The 16,794-nt window shown below is 35.6% G+C and overlaps 2 protein-coding genes, 1 long non-coding RNA gene, 1 other non-coding gene and 2 pseudogenes across 4 annotated transcripts; 3 read left to right on the top strand and 3 right to left on the bottom strand.

Annotated features, from left to right (window-relative positions):
- Nucleotides 1-673: 673 nt before the first annotated feature.
- On the top strand, nt 674-2,072 carry LOC108855451 (probable aquaporin PIP1-5). The gene is made up of 3 exons (XM_018629282.2): nt 674-1,333; nt 1,444-1,584; nt 1,730-2,072. Exons 1-3 carry the CDS (start codon nt 707-709, stop codon nt 1,823-1,825), a joined length of 864 nt encoding a protein of 287 aa, XP_018484784.1. The 5' UTR covers nt 674-706; the 3' UTR covers nt 1,826-2,072.
- Nucleotides 2,073-3,314: 1,242 nt separating this feature from the next.
- Nucleotides 3,315-4,643, top strand: LOC108855452 (tetraspanin-5). The gene is made up of 3 exons (XM_018629283.2): nt 3,315-3,933; nt 4,009-4,328; nt 4,475-4,643. Exons 1-3 carry the CDS (start codon nt 3,442-3,444, stop codon nt 4,506-4,508), a joined length of 846 nt encoding a protein of 281 aa, XP_018484785.1. The 5' UTR covers nt 3,315-3,441; the 3' UTR covers nt 4,509-4,643.
- Nucleotides 4,644-4,978: 335 nt separating this feature from the next.
- Nucleotides 4,979-5,141, top strand: LOC130512030 (U1 spliceosomal RNA). Its single transcript, XR_008945594.1, has one exon. It is a non-coding gene; the product is annotated as a U1 spliceosomal RNA (small nuclear RNA).
- A 3,726-nt stretch (nt 5,142-8,867) lies between these two features.
- On the bottom strand, nt 8,868-10,444 carry LOC108855450 (transcription factor bHLH87-like; annotated as a pseudogene).
- A 24-nt stretch (nt 10,445-10,468) lies between these two features.
- LOC130511737 (uncharacterized) lies at nt 10,469-11,452 on the bottom strand. The gene is made up of 3 exons (XR_008945239.1): nt 11,388-11,452; nt 11,143-11,259; nt 10,469-10,777 (listed from the first exon to the last, which is right to left on the bottom strand). It is a non-coding gene; the product is annotated as an uncharacterized LOC130511737 (long non-coding RNA).
- Nucleotides 11,453-13,829: 2,377 nt separating this feature from the next.
- LOC108850071 (uncharacterized) lies at nt 13,830-16,518 on the bottom strand (annotated as a pseudogene).
- Between the last annotated feature and the right edge of the window lie 276 nt (nt 16,519-16,794).

Here is a 16,794-nt window from a genome sequence, read left to right as displayed (position 1 = left end):
GATACAAATATAAAATTAAATTTCTCAAAAAAATATATAAAACAAAAAAATATATTCGCCTTTTGAAAGACGGATCAAAATCTAGTCTGTAGATAATGCATCAACATTTTCGACGAGGGTTACTTTGATTGTAGGCCAGTATTGACGATCGATATGAGTGTATTCTGCACTGTATGAGAATAATATCATTTAAATAAATTGATAGAAACTTAATGTTGGATATGTCCATTTCACTTGAGTTGTAATATATTTGGTTTTTAACAATTATACAGAAGTAGCGGTTGCTTAAATCTTATGTACATTCGTTTTCTCTGTTGTCAGTCCATTCCATCTTACCTAATACCTACAGCCAATGATGGTTGCAAAATTATTATAAGCTAAATAATGTTGAAAGCTAAACAAACCGTTTATCCCAAAAACATATAAACGGATTTAAACTCTTACATGTTTACAAAAACAAATAATGTATTTTTACCAAAAGAAAAAACAAATAATGATTAAACAGACTATACCAAAATGAAAAACAAATAATATATAGAAAAAAATAAGAATTAATAACTACACAGAAGATTTGGAAATAACTCAATTAGCAAGTGATTAGCTTGTAAATGATATATATATATATATTTTTTGTTTAAATGATTCCGACTATAAAAGCAGAGCCTCAACGTTTCACTTTCTTCCATAATAAGAGAGAAGAGAAACAATGGAGGGGAAAGAAGAAGACGTGAATGTGAGAGCAAACAAGTTCCCGGAGAGGCAGCCGATCGGTACGGCGGCGCAGACGGAGGGTAAGGACTACAAGGAACCACCTCCGGCTCCGTTCTTCGAACCAGGCGAGCTCAAATCTTGGTCCTTCTACAGAGCAGGCATAGCAGAGTTCATAGCCACTTTCCTTTTCCTCTACGTCACCGTTTTAACAGTCATGGGCGTCAAGAGAGCTCCCAACATGTGCTCCTCCGTTGGTATACAAGGCATCGCTTGGGCGTTCGGCGGCATGATCTTCGCTCTTGTCTACTGTACTGCCGGAATCTCAGGAGGACACATTAACCCGGCGGTGACATTCGGTTTGTTCTTGGCGAGGAAGCTTTCTTTGACAGGAGCTCTCTTCTACATAGTAATGCAGTGTCTTGGTGCTATCTGTGGTGCTGGTGTGGTCAAGGGTTTTCAGCCAGGGCCGTATCAGGTTAACGGAGGTGGAGCCAACATGGTGGCTCATGGATACACAAAGGGTTCAGGTCTTGGTGCAGAGATTATTGGAACTTTTGTTCTTGTCTACACTGTCTTCTCAGCTACTGATTCTAAGAGAAGTGCCAGAGACTCCCATGTCCCTGTATGTTGCTAAAACTATATTCTTCTTGGATATTTTTGTTGCTGATTTTGATTTATATTCTTCGCATAGAACCTAACTCATGTGTACTTTGGTCATTGAACATTCTGAAGATCTTGGCTCCGCTTCCAATTGGGTTTGCTGTCTTCTGGGTGCACTTGGCCACTATTCCAATCACTGGAACTGGTATTAACCCGGCCAGGAGTCTTGGAGCTGCCATCATCTACAACAAGGATCATGCTTGGGACGAACATGTAAGTTCCTTTTCAGTCACGTCAACAGTTGTACTAAGTGTGATAGTTATGACTTGCATCAAATATTGAGCTTTATAGGGAAAACTATTACTTAAGTTGGTAATTTTATCCATGTCTGAGATTCCTCTGTTTTCTATATCTGCAGTGGATCTTCTGGGTCGGTCCATTCATTGGTGCTGCTCTTGCTGCTCTGTACCATCAGATAGTCGTCAGAGCTATTCCTTTCAAGTCCAAGACATAAAGCTTCCAGCATATTCTTTGATAATCATCAAACTAGCTAGAATATGTATCGATCTTTGATTCTATATATGTGCATTCCTCTTAAGTCTTAATAATCTCTATATATCTTCAGTGGCAGATTCTACCTTAATGTGCCACTGGAGTTCGATCTTGTATCATTGTATACGTGTAATTTATTATGTGCCAATGGAATTGTATCTTGTCACACTGTATTATTGTATATATCCAATTAACAATGGAATTGTATCTTTGTTGGGCTACAGTTTAAAAATTTGATATATATTGCTTCATTCAAGGTGGGAAATGCAGAGTTTATGTCAGGCTTGTAAGAAGAAAGACTTAATTGATCTTTTTTTCTCTTTTCTTACTTTAACCATTTAAATACTAAATAGTAAGGAACATCGTTAGAAGGCCCTCAATTTCTTACCTTCCATTACGTTCTTATTATAGTAGGTGCATCCAGCATTCATTAGGTTCTTGTTCTTTGAGCTTAATCTCTCAATGTTCATCTGTTCCACATGTTAAAGTTTCAGTAGCAGAACCAAAGAACCAGATCTAGTTATATCTTTCACATGTTTGATGCATTAACTGGCCCAAGGAAGTGTGAGAGTTCAGCTTGAGCTTGGCCTTAAAAGCTAAGATAATAAGTACTTATTGATTTGCTCGTGTTAAGTCGGGCCATTATACTTATCTGACAAGTAATGGTCAGAATTGTTTATTGTTTTGTTCTTGGAAAAAAACTTAAACTTTCTACCTAATCCCTGAGACCAAAGAAAATTAACAGTGGTGATTTAGTGGATTAAATGGTTGATTGTGACAAGAAAAAGAAAGTTGATTAGCATAGAATATCTTGCAATCAAAAACAAAACCCTTTAAGCAATGAGTACTAATGGTGATGGTATAATTGATAAATATAAAATATTTTTAATGATCAAAGTTTTAGCTTACATATTGAAAGTTTGCACGTATATTCAAACTTTAGATGAATTCATGAACCAAAATGATATAAAGTTGGGCGGGAAGTTACTTAATGGTTAAGAAGTTTGGCTTATGAAGTTATGATTAGCCAGTATGGACTTCTTTATCGATATTGGAGCTGACATATGTTTCTTAATGGCCAAGTTCCAACCAAGAAACACAAAAGCCTATATTGAAGAAAAAGTCTCTCAACCAACATTTTGAATTGGTATGAGATAAAGCTTCAAAGATCCTACGAAATAACAAAAAAAAATTATTGAGAAAAAGGTAAAGCCACTCATCCAATTTCAAAAGTGGTGAAAATAAAGCAAGTGAAGACACATACATTATCACATAAAAAGTAGTATACACCAAGAAGTTAGATAAAAAGTTAAGAGAATATAATTTCTTCAACTTTTTTTTTCTTTTGTTTTCTCTCTAAATTTATTATTTGAAATTCGCTCATAATATATGTACGTGTGAATGTGTATATACCACCAACAGTTTTTTATTAGTTGTTTATAAAAATGCCAAGTATAAAGCGGCAGAAGCATATGTGATCATGATATATATAGAGAGAGAGACAAGCCAGCAAGAAAAAATGAGACACACCAAAGAAGAATTCCATATTTTTAGACCACTGTAAAAGAGAGAAGAGAAATGAACAGAACGAGCAATACTGTGATAGGCTTCGTGAACATCCTAACACTAATCTCCTCCATAGTTATAATAGGCTCAGCTTTATGGATGGGTAGGAGCAAGACAACATGCGAGCATTTCCTTCAGAAGCCACTTCTGGTCTTAGGCCTAGCAATCCTGGTCTTGTCACTAGCTGGTCTGATAGGAGCATGCTGTGACGTGGCTTGGGTCTTGTGGGTGTACCTCTTCTTCATGGTCTTCATCATAGTTGCGCTCATGGGGTTGACCCTCTTTGGGTTTATTGTTACTAGCCATGGTGGTGGTGTGGGTGTGACTGGTAGGGTCTATAAAGAGTTCAAACTTGAAGAGTATCATCCATGGCTTAAGACAAGGGTTATGGATGCTAATTATTGGTTGACTATAAAGACTTGTCTCTTGGGCTCACTCACTTGTTCCAAGCTCTCTTTTTGGACTCCTATTGATTATCTCCAAAAGGACTTGACTCCTCTTCAGGTACTCCTTTTATCTATGTTGTAATTAACATATACTTATTTTCAATTTTCATATTAATCATAGTTTTATATATAGTCTGGATGCTGCAAACCACCGACGTCGTGCGTATACAACACGGAGACGCCAATACAGCAAGATTCCGATTGTTACCGGTGGAACAACGCTGCGGCGGTGCTATGCTACGACTGTGACTCGTGTAGAGCTGGCGTTTTAGAGACAGTGCGGCGCGATTGGCATAAACTATCTATTGTTAACGTTGTCATTGTTCTCTTCCTCATCGCTATTTACTGCGTTGGCTGCTGCGCATTTAAAAACGCCAAACGCCCTCAACATTACGGTTTTCCTTACGGACGTTACGGCATGTCCAAGTCTCGACCCGGATGGGATCAGTCCTGGTGAGATTTTCTTGTTTATTATTTACTTTCTTGAGAATTACACACACAATAAACCCCACAATAAAAGCAATGCTCTTTTATTTTATTGAAAGTATACTTTATCTTTACTAATGCAACCAATGATTTTTTTGATTCGTGGAATGTAGGTCGAGGTGGTGGCATGGTAGAGATCGCTATTAGTGAAAAATTATGTAATTATTTTCGAGTTAGTGACTCGACTTAAGTCTTGGCCTCTTAATTATATATACATATGTACAAGAGAGCCTAATTTTCACTTATGATGATATTCCAACGTTGTGTTGATGTTGAAAAGAATCAGATTAACAAAGAGATGGTAGCAACGGAACATAGTTAAAAATCGTATAGTACTGCAACACGTTTAATTTAGCGTACTGGCTAAAACATTGATCATGAGGAGTAGATCATTGTAAAATTAATGGGTTATTTTTGGGCAAGATATTAGTCATGAGAAGGGCCTTCAGTTGAGGGCCTTGAGGCCCATATAGGTATAAATTTAGGGTTATTAATAAACACATGAAACCCTGCCTTGAAGATTACGTCTGCAAACATTTCTCCCACATCGGAAGCTTCACTATATGACATTCGTTAATGGCGTAGTATAAAATAAGAAGATGGTCGAACTTTGAAAGATACTTACCTGGACGGGGTCAACTCTTGATCAAGAAGAAGAGTGGCCTAAGCTAGTGACTTCCATTGCACATTAAGGAAGGGTGCTTAGCTTAAAGTCTTCCCAAGTGGAAGAGCTTGCGTCATAATTTGTGGCAGTGGAGGCCTGCGTTCGCGCGGCCTCTTCCAATTTCAAAAGTTTAAATTTTGATCAACCAGAGCTAAGTAGTCTCCAAATCTGGGGCACATGGATGTGTATATGGAAGCTTAAGATCCTCGGTTTCTACCATACTGAGAGCCTGGTGTTTTTTAGTCAAGCAAAGAGGTTGATGCTAGAATAAGTTCTTATCTCAGATTTAAATAAAAAAAATTTTGTTTCTCTGATTATGAAACGCTTGACAGCTAGTTGGTTACATGGTTAGTTAGTAAGACCAAAATGACTTAATTGTATGAATTTTTTTGCTTATTTCAATACGATTTGTAACTCTTAAAATTTGATGTGCTCTCTGGTTAGTATTGGCGACCCAAACAACTGATGCCAAAAAGTTCCGTGACAAATAAGTAAAACCGTATCAAAATGAGTTCATTCCCTTATCTCCTTCATCTAATCATTACCCACGAGCTAATTAAGCATCTTGCTATATCATGTCGAATATTCTTCGCTTTGTAGGAAGTGGCAACAACTTGCTATGTGGCATTGAATCCTCAGGTTGCAGGAGTTTCAGGAGAAATCTTCTCAGATAGCAACATTGCTGAACCATTTTCACTTGCCTGAAATTCAGAATTGGCCAAGAAGGTTTGGGATTTCAGCACTAAGCTTACGGAGTCGCAGTTAGGAGAAATAAAATTCTTGGAAACATGTTTTTACACTTTCTTTACTTTGATGGTTTTCACGTTTGAATGTCTCATTGTGATTTCTATTTCAGGCTTTGCCAAATAAAATAAATTGTTATAACAAATATGAATCATTCCAAATCCGCAAAATGTGGTTTCGTTCTGGTTCTTACCGATTTGGTTCGTGGCTTTCAAAAAGCTTCCTTGGTATAGAGATCAGAGAGACCCAAGAGAAGGAGAAATGTTTTGCTAACAACTATGTTAAAGTTTTAAATTCGAATAAAAAAGCCACGAGTTGACAATACTGTCACTGCATTAATAAAGTAACATCAGAAATGAACATCAGTGAGGATGGTTCAGTTTAAATTACACTATTTATTTTGACAAAAAAAAAACAATATCTTAGAAAAAAATTAACTTTTAAACTTTTATAACCATGGAATTCCAAAAGTTTTCTAAACCCAAACATTAATTCCACCGAAAACAACTAAATCCATTTGAAATGCGACAAAAGGCCTATATTACTTGAACCAAGACGTAACCTCCCTAACTTGAGCCTCTTTAGCATTAGGCCAAGGTGACTTGAAACCTTAAAGTTTTTAGTTGATCTTTTGTTTGTGAACTTTGTGTGCAGTTTTATTGACATGGAGTGTTATTATTTATGGGAGAGAGCTAATTGGATAGTCTCTGTAGTCTGCATTTAGATGACATTTTTTTATTCGGACCAAGCGATGTTGAAATGATTTGAACCAAGTGATATGCATTATCTAAATTATACTACAAATGCATTAGCGGAATAATCAAGATTGTGAATTTATATGATGGGGCGATGTTGAAATGGTATAGTATTCGTGACTGTTATAATCAAATCCCAAACCATAGTAAATGGGACATAGTAAAACTGTTCATAATAACTATCATAGTAAAATTGTTCATAATAATTATCAGCTGTATGTACTAACTGTTAGCAGTAAGAAACTGTTTCCATCAAATTTCAGAGGTTCCAGATTAAGGTATCACATTTGTGACTTGATTCAATGAAATGAATGCAATTCATTGCTATATTGTCAGCAACATCAGACCAATTATATTCTGATAAGTCCAATCAATATGTTTTGTAATGAAACATGAAGTAAAGGTCAAACCTTTTTACATTTTGGGTGTGATATAAGTTAGAGAGTAAATATTATAAAAATATTCATTTCGTTTTTTTGTATGATGTTTTAGAGAATATTTTTAATTCAATTTGTATGATGTTTTGAAATTTTCTATGCAAATATTTTTTAAATTAATTAATTAAAATATTAAAAAATATTATATAGTTTTGTCTTATTTTTTCAGAATAACAATGATTAATTATTTTTGGTTATTTTTCTTGTAATCAAGTGATTTTAACAAAAGTAAAAAAAACTCTTATTTTTTCTTAATTTGTGTGTTATGTATTCATCGTTTTCTATTTTTGTATATTTATCCTACTTACTATATTTAGAAATAGTTAATTATATTCAATATAACATGGATAACAACCATAGATGGATCGATGTGGTTTTGGTTAATAATGAATATACTAATAATAATGGTTCAGAACTCTCTCTGCAGAGCAGCCGCCAAACCACATAGAAGAAAGGATCTTAGTTCACACCTTTGTTTTACTCTATTGCAAACTAATCCGTGGTACTACAAATGTAATTTATTTATTTGGTAGTAGTAAAGTTTCATATTTCGTTTCTGTATTATTTTATTTCACTATTACCAAAAAGTCAATCATGCATGTTGTTGATGTTGTATTATTACAAGGTACATGTACAATTCGGACACATTCGTTGTATTGTTATGCCGTGTATGCAGTATACATTTTACTATATATTAATTTCTCTTCTCACAAATGCGTCCTTTTCAACATTTCAAGAAAAGATAAATGTTATCATAAAAGGGTATATAAATTCCAATCTTTCTTTTTTCTGGATGAAGCTAAAGCATTTTGTTTTCAAAATTCTTTAACCTGATTATGGATTCATAAGGATTATGATTCAGTGTTGGAAACGCTTTGATTTGGAGCCGTAGATGAGTCGTGTGAAAATGATGTTGTGGAAGGAACCAGGACCGTTTGTTTAACATCACGTGAGGATACGTGGGGGTGGGGGGAGTGAGTATGTAGATACAAAACTGTGTGTTTGGAGCGACTTGAGAAGCAACAAGAGATACATCGAACATCATTCGCTGTACACATACCCTTTAAGTTGTTTTATTACTCCCAGAAAACACAAGACTATTGCCCATTATTGATTTCATAAAGTATCATAATTTTTATAAGCATCTTAGCCTTTTAAGATTCGAGTTGTGGCAGACATTATTTCAGTATCATACATTTAGTATTCAAAACCTTTTGCAGACTGAGGCAAAACCAGCTTATTCGGTTTCTTTGTTAATCAAAGTTTAAGCAGTGTTTCCAATTTTATAGCTTTTCACAAATGTATACATTAGTAAGATAACCTTTAATAAATAAATAAATATGTTAATCCAAAACATAATTTATTGGACTTTATTTTAGAAATGTAATTATTGCTTGGAAAGGCAGAGAATTAAACTACGTACATGCTCCATGGGAAGGTCCTACGTCTTCAATCATTTGACCGCCTCCTTCCCACAAAAACATTGGTCGTGAACACGTCTAATGCTAATTACAAACCTTCATTTATTAAAACACTAGGGGCGGCCCGCCCTTCGGGCGGGGTGTTAGAGTTGAACAAACTTTAGAATGGTTTTTAGGTGGTTGTGTTGTCGGAATAGAAAAAGTGATTTCTGTAGCAATTATCAGTACCATATTTGATTTCTATAGAAGATCACTGGTTCATAAAACTGAAATGTGCAATACAATTGAATTAAATTGTTATTTAAGTAACTGACCGGTATTTTGAATTTCTACAAAAGGAACAAAGTCGAGAGTCCAGTTGTTTTTCCAGATATGTGGATGCTATATTATTATCTTGCTGGTCAAGCGGGAAAAGAGAATAATATGTATTGCAGATCAAAAAGTTAAACAAATTATGCACAATTGAACCTTGGCTCACACCCGACCAAGTGAAGCTATAAAATATTAATTTTGGATAATTGAGCCTTGGCTTTCTATAGACGTCGTTATAGTCTTAATAAACCCATGTTAAATGCAAGAAAAATATTAACTTAGTTCAATTATTTTGCAAACATCAAAAAAGTAATCTTGATCAATCACAACACCTCCGGGAAGTAATCGGGAAACTAAAAACAAAAATCAGACGGGTACAACATGACGATAAAAACCTGCTCTGCTCAATGCTTTCGCCGTGCCTGTGCTCACTGGGAGATATGGATCGACCACATTTTCAAATGCAATACATGAACGTTTGTAGTTGCAATCACATTCGTGTAAATACAAAACTATAAAGCCAAGTTGTAGTTCTGACATGTGTTGCGCCGACGTCCTTAAATATTTCTTTGTATACAATATTAGTAACCCCATCCTCGCTGTCGATATCGGAAGTCTCATCTAGTAAAACCATGATCACGTATTTAAGTACAGTGGATTCAAGTATAGTTCTCTTTTTTATAGAGAATTTACTTGCGCTCTAAGGAACTTGGGAAAATAAGCAGGTTCATCAAGCATTGAAGCAGTGTCCATCTTTGCCCACCTGGAACCTATGTCGGTTAACTCCTAATATTCTCACTTATTCTCTCCCTCCTCAGCATCGATGTTATATTTAGAAGATTTGTCGATATCTTCACGTTCTTCCTCTTAGGTTTCTCAACAGTCTCCAATCCAAAATTCACCAGTGTAAACGCAGCCGCTCTTTTTATCATCTATTTCATACGTGCAACTGCATCTGGTTATCAAACAAAGACAGTGAATGCTGGGAAACTGATGTTTGAAGAACCAACTCTTCTTTCTATGTTCGTGGTTTCTTAGACTTCAATTGATTTTCATAGTATATGAGCTTGAAACTCTTTCTCAGAATCATCATGATGGTGGTGAACAATACGGAAGTGACGTCATGTCTCTGTTTCTCTTCAAAGACTTGGGCTTTGTTGTTGTCTATGTCGTCATCTCTCTGTTCTCAGACTCTGCAGGCTGCACATAAGACTCCACCAAAGCTCCAAAGAGTCAGACAATCTGAGAAAAGCACAGAGATTCCCTCGTCATCTTCCGTCATTGTGTTTATGCTGTTCGTTGTCGCTGAAAACAAACACTTGAGTGATGATGGTCTATCCAAGTAACCCTGTTTCCAACGTGTTGAATCTCACCAATGACTTCCAAGATCAGACATGAAACAGATGCCAAGATTTGTATGAATATGTATATGTTGGTGAGAAGAAGAACAGGGTTCTTGAGCCATAAGCTCATTTCCTCCCCACATCAAATCTGATCCTTATGCTCCATGATTTTGCTTTCTCGGGTCATTCCATAGATAGCTTGCACATGAACCGATTCTAATACTTCCATTGGATCAAACACAGCCCCGAGGAAACCAACAAAACCAATTCAACATTCATGCTTCATCGGTCCACAGAAACAAAATTTTCAACCCTGGCGATTTTTCACCAAGCTCTAATACTTCATCAAGATTCATGCTCATCGGTCCACAAAAACAAAATTTTCAGGATCAAAGTTTTTCTTGAGATTAATTTATGTCATGCATACATATATGTACCGTTTGTGGTCATACCTTATTTGCAGCCAAGATAGGAGGGAGTAATGGCATGGGCATCATCACCGGCATGCTTGAACTCCTTGAAGTTCAACCTTGGCTTCACCCACACTTTTGCTTCATAAAGCTTCTTCTTCCCAACCCCAATGAGCTCCAGCGTGAGATGAAGCATCGTTTCTGTTACAGTTTTTTCTGCGCGCACCTAGAGACCTCAAATCCAGCCACAGAAAACATTGCTCCGGCACGGAGACTGTCACGGAACTGTGGAAGACGGCCGGGACTGATCGTTACTTGCATCACGGTCGACTGAAACACACAAAAAGAAAAGAAAAAAACAATCAGTTGTAACTCACAGTCAAAAGTTAAACGGAACACCGTTGTATATCTAACACTAACACAAAACATAAACCAAACAAAACGATTGGTTCCGATCATAACAGCATCTCTGAAACACATGTAACAAAAAAATAAAAATAATAATAATAAATAACAATCCCGTTGTAACTCATAGTAAGAAGTAAAATGGAACAAATAACATAAACTAAACAAAACGATTTGGTTCCGATCAAAGCAAAACGGGAAAAATATGATAGAACACGAAGACAGAACATAAGCTAACTAAACGATTGATCCCAAACAAAGCAAAATCGGGAACAGAACGATTAACTCACATTTACATCTACCATGAGCAGATCCATCCACATCAGCTCCTCATCGCACTTAGACGTTCTTAGCCTCCCAAAACCGAAGAAGTCTCGCCTCCACCACAGATGAGCACCGCCCCAGCCCTGAGATCGGAAAAGAAAACCTTAGTAATGGCCATTCGGACAGACGATGAGTAAGACTTGATTGCGAGCAAGATATGAGATTGTGAGATAGTGAGAAGCGCAGCGATGAGGTTGCTGCATATTTATACACAATCTAGCAGCCGTTGTCCCGATCGATTCGTGGTGCGCTGGGGATTAAAGACGATTTAGTGCACACCACCATTACGAATGTCTACCGTCGCTGCGCCGTACGGAAATGAAACGAAGAACAGAAATGAGTTAGGCGTTTAGGTTTCAGCAGAGAGAATAAGAGATGGGCCTCTTGCCATGTCCGAAGCCCAAATAGACGAACCCCTAATTTTAATGAAACGCAGCGTATCCTACGTGTCGACGTGGGAGCATCCCAATTTCCACGCTGGATCTGACGTGGAGGCCTTTAGGAGAGAGTAGGGGTCTTCTTTATATATAAAGATCTGTAACTTATTAGTTGCAAGGAAATATGAATAATAAAACTTCATTATAAACCATGGACCCAAAAATCTGTTCTAATCACCTTTGCGTGTCAACACCGAACTGGCTAGAACATTAGCTTGGTTTTAGGATAAATAACACGAACTAATCCAAATGAAACGGAGTCTTAAATTTCCTTTTTTTTTGTTACAGCCATCTTTAGAGCATCCACAATGGTGATACACAAGAAAAATCTTTAGAAATAATATTTTTTGAATTTTTCATTATTATTTTTTTCTTTTTTCAGATTAAAACAAAAAAAAATTAAAAAATATATATCAACCAATCGCAGAGTGACACATGTTAAAAATGCCCTAAAGATTAATCATTATTTAAAAATTTTAAAGATCGAATCCATAATTTTTAGTAGGACCTACCAGTTATTTAATTAATTTGTTCTTAAGGATTTCCCTTTAAAGATTTCATTGCGGATGCTTTTAGTTAGTAGCACTATATATTTACAAAATATTATTTGATTTAATATTTTATTTTATATATGAACAAGACAAAACACAACAATGTTAAAACACAAAACATAGCAATGTTATGTTATCTAAGTAAAACAAAACAAAATCATTAGAATAGTAAATGTACATTAATTATAGTGAGTCAAAATCAAATGTTATGTTAACTGGAAAAACAATTTAGCAAAAAAAAAAAAACTGGAAAAACAAATAAATAAGTAAGTTTTAAATAAAACATAAAATGTTTAATATCATCGATCGTGTTCTATACCGAACGTGTGATCTATCTATATGAATTGACCCGACCGTTTAGTAGGGAAACTAATTAACAAAGAAATTATCTAACTAATATACTATTGTTCATTATAATGCAACTATTCAGGTTCAGCATAATAATATGAATAAACAATATTTATTTGTCTAAACCCCACCGACCATACGAATATGAGTTATTGCTTTCGATTCATTTGAATGTTCAGGAGAGGGTCTATCTATGGGTTGTACCTCCACCCAGAAATTAGGTTTGTGTCATCATTGACCTAGGTTTAACCCTTTATTTTCTCAAAAAAAAAAACAATATTTATTTGTCTACCGTTCTTAGTTTCATATGGTTGGTTGTTCATCAAGAAGCCCTACCATATTATTCCATTTCTAATGGAAACATCCATGCAACAATTTCATCTGCTTAATGGCTTTTGGTCTACCACTTGCACGTCACAAAACGACTCCCCCTGTTGTGTCGACTATGCATCCGCATTTTAAATCATATAACGTCAACAACTATGTATACTCAAAACATTTAAAGCCAAAAAAAACAACTATGTATATACAAATATACACACATACTAAAGCCAAACACATAGTTAATGGATACTACTATCTATGGTGGGAAGATATAGTTCATATTTATTTCATTATCAACAAGGTAGCGGACGCAAAAGGCGCAGTGACACCACCCATATCCTGGAAAGTGGAGGGACATGACTATGATAATTATGAAATTTTGTGACTAAACAGAAAGAAAAATTTATGAAATTTTGTTATCAGAATTAGAAAAAGAAGAAAAGACTGTTCAATAAGAAAATGAGTTTGTGATGTGGAACCCATAAGCCATACCTAGTTTGAGCTCTCTTCCATTTAGGTCTCAGTTCTTTTTATTTTTTATTCTTTTTTATCTTGGAAATTTCACTTCTCCCAATCTCTGTCTCTTCTCGTCCTCCTATGAACAAATAAAAGAGAGAGAGAGACTTTGTGTGATTCTTTTGAGTGATTTGACAGTGCCCATGTTTCTGTATATTGGATAAGGACCAGTGGCGGAGCTACACCCATCAACATGGGGTCAATGAACCCAGCAAAATTAAGAAAATTAGTGTAACCTAAAGCCCAATATATATGATGACCCCATTAATAATTTTTTTTGCCCCCATACATTAATTTAAACCCATTTATATATACAGAGAATAATAATGTATTTAAGCCCAAATAGTATTTTAATGGAATTATACTGCAAAGCCACTAATCAAGAAAACCTAAAATTAAAATATGTGTTTCACATTGTCTTTTTTCACGTTCGGAACTTCTTTGTCTTCCAAATTTACTTCTTTTTTTCGTCAAGCAAACGAGATTCACATTCACTTATATAATTTTCTTGGTGAGTCATGAATCTAGTCAACTTTTAAAATATTTGTTTTTCTTTTATTCTATGTTTGATATAAACTAATACTTTTGTTTGTCACACAGATCAATGGACAAGTTTCTTAAAAGATCTTTCACGCCAGCACCTAAAAAAAATTTGGATGATTTACCATGGGATCCTGCTAAAAGGAAAAAAAATCAATGCATATGATTCAAATCAAAGAGATGAGATAAAGCGCAAGTATCTAGCTAGAGGCAGTGGCGGAGGCAGAAAATAATTTTGTCGGGGGAATATATATTAAAGTAAAATATGATATAAAATAATCTCTTAAATCAAAATATTCTTACAAATATTATTAAACGAACTTACAAACATACTCTACGTTCAGCCATGGTTTGAAACCTTTTCACCACTGTTTCATTTGTAACCGATGCAAACAAATCTTTTTCAATATAGCAAACAAGACAGTCACTTAAAAACTGATCTCCAATCCGGTTGCGCGAAGCCGTCTTCACAAACTTCATTGCAGAAAAACATCTCTCGACAGTTGCCGTAGCAACTGGTAAAGTTAGTGCTAACTTCAAAAGTCTGTAAACTAGAGGATGTGCAAGATGTTTATGTGTTTCAACCATCAAGCGAGAAAGATCTCCAAGACTCTCTAAGTTATTAAATCGGCCATCCTGTCTTATATTATCAATGTAGATGTCAAGTTGCTGCTCAAGAGAAGAACGCTCAAAAAAACTAAAATCGTCTGGATAGAACTCAACCAATTTTATCAGCTTCTCTTTGTCAAACAACTTGAACGATTTTGATGGACTTAAGGAAGCCATACAAATAAGAAGTTGGGTGTTTACCTCAGTAAAACGATCATTGAACTCTTGCAGCTGCAGATCCAGAACAACATTGAAGCAACTGATCTTATAATGATGCAAATTGGTTATGTTGCTTTTCTTTTGTTGCCTCCAAGAACCAACAAAACCGTCTTCCATCATGATCATTTCAATATCATGTTTCTTACAGAACAAAGAAACTTTAACCATCAGAGAATCCCATCCATCATCTCTAAGCTTCTGCAGTTCTCGCTTAGTTGATTCGACCAATGAAACAGCATTCAGAATGTCTTGATTTTTTTGTTGCAAAGCCATGGATAAATTTTCCGTTAGTCCCAAAATAAGCAGCATCAGTTGCATATAGAAGACAAAATCAAAAGTACACAAGTACTTAATAAGACCATATGCTTGTCGTTTCTTTGAGTCATCAAGGCTTCATTCTGGATATATTCAAGCACCTCAATAACAATTGAAAACAACTCGACCAGACGCACTAATGTCTTATGATGAGAACCCCAACGAGTATTTGATGGCCTTGGAAGAGAACACTCTTGATTCTTCCCTTTTCCAGTGCTAATTTCACCACTGCCAATACCTTTTTCAATCTCCTTACGGTATTTTTCTTTAAGTTCATCTTGTCGTTTGCAGGAAGCCCCAACTACATTCAACAATGTAGAAATCATATCAAAAAACTCACCAACTTCAAAATGTTTCTTCGCGACTGCCACTACTACCAACTGAAGCTGATGAGCAAAGCAATGAACATAGTAGCTTGAACTGTTTTCCCTCAAAATCAAAGCCCGAAGACCATTGAATTCACCCTTCATATTACTCGCTCCATCATAACCTTGGCCTCTTACATTTTTCAAGCTCAATCCATACTTAGCAAACAAACCATCGATAGCTAGCTTAAGTGTCAAAGAAGAAGTTTCTTTTACATGAACCACACCAATAAATCTTTCTTTGATTGTTCCGTTCTTATCAACAAAGCGCAACACAATAGCCATTTGTTCCTTGTGAGAAATATCAGCAGATTCATCCACCAGTAGACCAAAAACACCATGACCAACTTCTTCAATAATAGATTTCACAACTTCTTCTGCAAAACAATGGACAATGTCTTTCTGGATCGGTGGAGAAGTCATCTGGTTATTTTTTGGAGCATTCTCCAAAACAACTTTACTTACCGCTTCGTTATGGTCTGCAGTATACCTTATAAGTTCCAGAAAGTTCCCTTTATTACCAGCATCTTCTGACTCATCATGAGCACGAAAAGGTATTCCTTGTCGTAGCAAATATCTAGAAGCATCAACTGAAGCATTCAACCGAAGACGATATTCGTTTTTGACCACATCATCATGCTTATAAAAAGCTTGGGCAATGGACTGTTTTTGATTCATCAAAGAATCACACATCTTAACAGCAATATTGTGAAAGCTATTCAGACCACCCACATGAGTAGCAAATCTCTCAGATTTATTCTAGCTAGAAAAACCTTCTGTCACGAACATATCATTCCCACCTTGTTTATGTATGTCATCTCGAAACAAGTAACAACACAAACAATAAGCTCTATCTGTCGATACGCTGTACTCAAGCCAAGTACCATACTGATCAAACCAAGCAGGACTAAACCGTCTCAAAGAATTTGAGATCATCTTTTTGGAAAATTATGACCATACGGTTTACAAGGACCTCTAGCTAGATACTTGCGCCTTATCTCATCTCTTTGATTTGAATCATATGCATTGATTTTTTTCCTTTTAGCAGGATCCCATGGTAAATCATCCAAATTTTCTTTAGGTGCTGGTGTGAAGGATCTTTTAAGAAACTTGTCCATTGATCTGTGTGACAAACAAAAGTATTAGTTTATATCAAACGTAGGAATAAAAGAAAAACAAATATTTTAAAAGTTGACTAGATTCATGACTCACCAAGAGAATTATATAAGTGAATGTGCAATCTCGTTTGCTTGACGAAAAAAAGAAGTAAATTTGGAAGACACAAGAAGTTCCGAACGTGAAAAAGACAATGTGAAACACAGATTTAATATTTAGTTTTCCTGATTAGTGGCTTTGCACGTATAATTCCATTAAAATACTAATTGGGCTTAAAT

This window comes from Raphanus sativus, chromosome 4, assembly GCF_000801105.2.
Source record: "Raphanus sativus cultivar WK10039 chromosome 4, ASM80110v3, whole genome shotgun sequence".
NCBI classification, from domain to species: Eukaryota; Viridiplantae; Streptophyta; class Magnoliopsida; order Brassicales; family Brassicaceae; genus Raphanus; species Raphanus sativus.
Note: the sequence above shows the minus strand (reverse complement) of the source record. Positions and strands in the feature narration are given on the sequence as shown.